The sequence below is a fragment of the Pygoscelis adeliae genome, unplaced genomic scaffold (genome assembly GCF_000699105.1).
Source record: "Pygoscelis adeliae isolate BGI_AS28 unplaced genomic scaffold, ASM69910v1 Scaffold85, whole genome shotgun sequence".
Taxonomy (NCBI): domain Eukaryota; kingdom Metazoa; phylum Chordata; class Aves; order Sphenisciformes; family Spheniscidae; genus Pygoscelis; species Pygoscelis adeliae.
In genome coordinates, this window is record NW_008824900.1 from 501,855 (window position 1) to 504,833 (window position 2,979).

The window sequence follows — 2,979 nt, forward strand, 5'->3', positions numbered from 1 at the left end:
CTCTGGCCTTGGGGGCGGCCTGGCCTCCCTCCAGGAGGGACAGGCGGCATGAGGCAGGGGCAAGGACTCCGTAGCCCTAGGCTGGAGCCGGATGGCTGGACGGGGTTCACCATCCCCGGGTCCTGGTGGTTCACTGGAAAACGGACGCCTCCCAGTGAAACCAGTATGGCCAGTGGGAATACCCCGGTCACCCTCATTGTCTGTGCCAAATCCCCCTCCCAGCCAGGGGGGCTGAGCCCGTCCCTGCTCCTCTGCACGTAGGATGGTGGCCTCAAAGCTGCTGCTGTCGCTGCTGGTTGCAGCTCTCCTGCTGCAGGTGGCCACCACGCTGAAGATCAGCGCCTTCAACATCAAGGTGTTTGGGGACAGCAAGATGTCCAACCAGACTATCGCAGATATCATCGTCTCTGTGAGTGCTGGGGGAGAGGAGCAATCCTGGCCACTCTCCGGTCTCTGGGATGCAGCCAGCTTGGGGCAGTCGGACACTAGCTTTCTGCAGGCATCTGTCCATCCATGCGTCCATCCGTGCATCCACGCACCCATCAATCCACCTGTCCACACACCCCCATCCATCCACCTATGCCTCCATCCATCCACCCATCCATCTGTCCATCCATCCACCCCTCCATCTGTCCATCCATCCATCTATGCCTCCATTCATACGTGCCTCCATCCATGCATCCATCCATCCATGCCTCCATCCATCCACCCACCCATCTGCTCTTCCCCCATCACCACCTCCAACCTGGGGCCATCTCCACTCTTGCCGGTCCCCAGCCGAGGACAGGTGATGCTCGGTGCTGCCCAGGTTCCTCACTCAGAGCAGCCTGCGAGTGAGGAGCTGCTGGGATGGTGGGTGGTAGACAAGCGGGTGTTAGAGGGCACTGTGTCACCCCAGGGTCCTTCCAAGCCAGAGGACACCAGCAGAGGAGCTCCCTCCCTGGCTCTCGGGACCCTGCTGCCCCCCTGTTGCCAGCTTGGGAGCCTTCACAGCCCAGCCCAGGCACCCATGGGTGCCCCTGTGAGCAGCTCCTGGCCAGGAGCAAGCAGCTCTGAGCTTGTCCCCCCAGATCCTGTCGGGGTACGACATCACCGTGGTGCAGGAGGTCCAGGACTCCGACCTGAGCGCTGTGAAGAAGCTCATGGACCAGCTCAACAGGTGGCCCTGATGGTGCAGGGCGGGGGGTGCCTGCAAATGGGATGCCGGGGCAGATACTGGCTGGTGTCTCATCGTGCCGGGGCACCTCTGGCGTGGCCAGAGAGAGCCCGCTGGGTGCTGGGGGCACCGGGAGCCTCCGCTCACCCTCTCTGCATCTCTCTCCCAGCGAGTCCCTGCACCCATACAGCTTTTTGAGCAGCATCCCCCTGGGTCGGACCACCTACAAGGAGCAATACCTCTTCATCTACAGGTAAGGGACGTCCCCAGGGTCCGGCGTCCCCTGTGTCACCCGCCGTCCCCCCCAGCAGCCCCCAAAGGGAGGTGGGTACCTCTGGCGGCCCCGGCTGTGGCGGGAGCAGTGCCAGGGGCTGCCCTGCTCTCCTCCCTCAGGTCGGACATGGTCTCCGTGCTGGGAAGCTACTACTACGACGACGGCTGCGAGTCCTGTGGGACTGATACCTTCAGCAGGGAGCCCTTCATTGTCAAGTTCTTCTCGCCCACCACGCGTGAGCAGAGCCGGCGCATGGCAGCACCTCGGCCGGCACTGGGGGCTGCCCGGACCTGGCAAGGGGTCCCCTCTGCGCGGGGCTGAGCCTGGAGCTGTGCCTGCCAGGCGGGGGGATTGCACGCTGGAGCCCACTTGAGGGGCTCCACTGGGGTCCTTCACTGCTGTGGGGCCTTCTCCCACCCATGGGTGCTCAGGGGTCCTGCGTACCTGCCTGGCATGGCCAGCACTGCCTGCTGTTTGGCATGCCACCATGTGCCATGTCCCACCATCTCCCATCTCCTCCCATTGCCTGTCATCTCCCACCATCCGCTTCCTCCAGTTGCCTGCCATCTCCCATCGCCTGCATCTTCCATCATGTACCATCTCCCATCCCCTCCCATTTCCCTCCTTGTGCCATCTCCTACCCCGTGCCATCACCTCCACCTCCCCAGCAGCTCCCCAGGGCGCACACACTCTCCCATCTCTCTCCTACCCCCATCTCCTTCCCAAAACCACGGCGGCTTGGAAAAAATGATGGAAAACAAGCAGCACACCCCAAACCATGTGCAGAGGGATGCAGCTCCCCACTGGAAATTCTGGCCCGGAGGACAGGCAGACCACAAAAAGCCAACACACCCTTTCCCTCCAGCAGCTTTTCCCGGCCGGTAGCTGGGGCTTGACCCGGGGTGATCTACCGGGGTTCCCACTCCCTTCCCGGGTGCTGCACCCAAGCCGGGGGCTGATGGCCGCCTGTTCAGCAGAGGTGGAGGAGTTCGTGATGGTGCCCCTGCATGCCAAGCCCAGCAGTGCGGTGGAAGAGATCGACACGCTCTACGACGTCTACACCGACGTTGTCAACAAGTGGGCGACTAACGTAAGCGGCGGCAGGGAGGTCGGCTCCTCCCTGGAGCAGCCGGGCGGGCTGGGGTATGGCCACCGCACATCCCGGCGGCCGTCCTGGGATGGACGTGTCCCATGGGCGACCTCTCATACCCATCGGAGCGGGTGCCACCCCAGCAATATCCGGGCAGGGAGCTGCTGGGTGGCTCTGCTGCCATTACTGGGGATTGTTCCCCCATGCTGGGGAGCCCCAAGGGGGTTTTCTGTTGCCCCATAAGATTTTAGGGAGTCCTTCATGCCCCGTAAGGTCCATGGTCAGGGACACAGTGTGCTGCCCCACAGAACATCCTCCTCCTGGGCGACTTCAACGCCGACTGCTCCTACGTGACCAGCGCCCAGTGGCCGTCAATCCGCCTGCGCTCCCTCGACGCCTGTGAGTGGCTCATCCCTGACAGCGCCGACACCCCCGTCGCCAGCCACACCGACTGCGCCT

General features: G+C 63.4%; 1 protein-coding gene across 1 annotated transcript in view; it reads left to right on the plus strand.

Moving 5' to 3' along the window:
• Positions 1-262: 262 nt before the first annotated feature.
• DNASE1 (deoxyribonuclease I) overlaps positions 263-2,979 on the plus strand; it is an 8,691-nt gene continuing 5,974 nt past the window's right edge. Inside the window, exons 1-6 of the mRNA XM_009324686.1 lie at positions 263-409; positions 1,071-1,159; positions 1,326-1,409; positions 1,550-1,665; positions 2,408-2,520; positions 2,829-2,979. The exon at positions 2,829-2,979 is cut by the window's right edge and continues 1 nt beyond it. Coding sequence (XP_009322961.1) covers positions 263-409; positions 1,071-1,159; positions 1,326-1,409; positions 1,550-1,665; positions 2,408-2,520; positions 2,829-2,979 — 700 coding nt within the window. The remainder of the gene's footprint in view (positions 410-1,070; positions 1,160-1,325; positions 1,410-1,549; positions 1,666-2,407; positions 2,521-2,828) is intronic.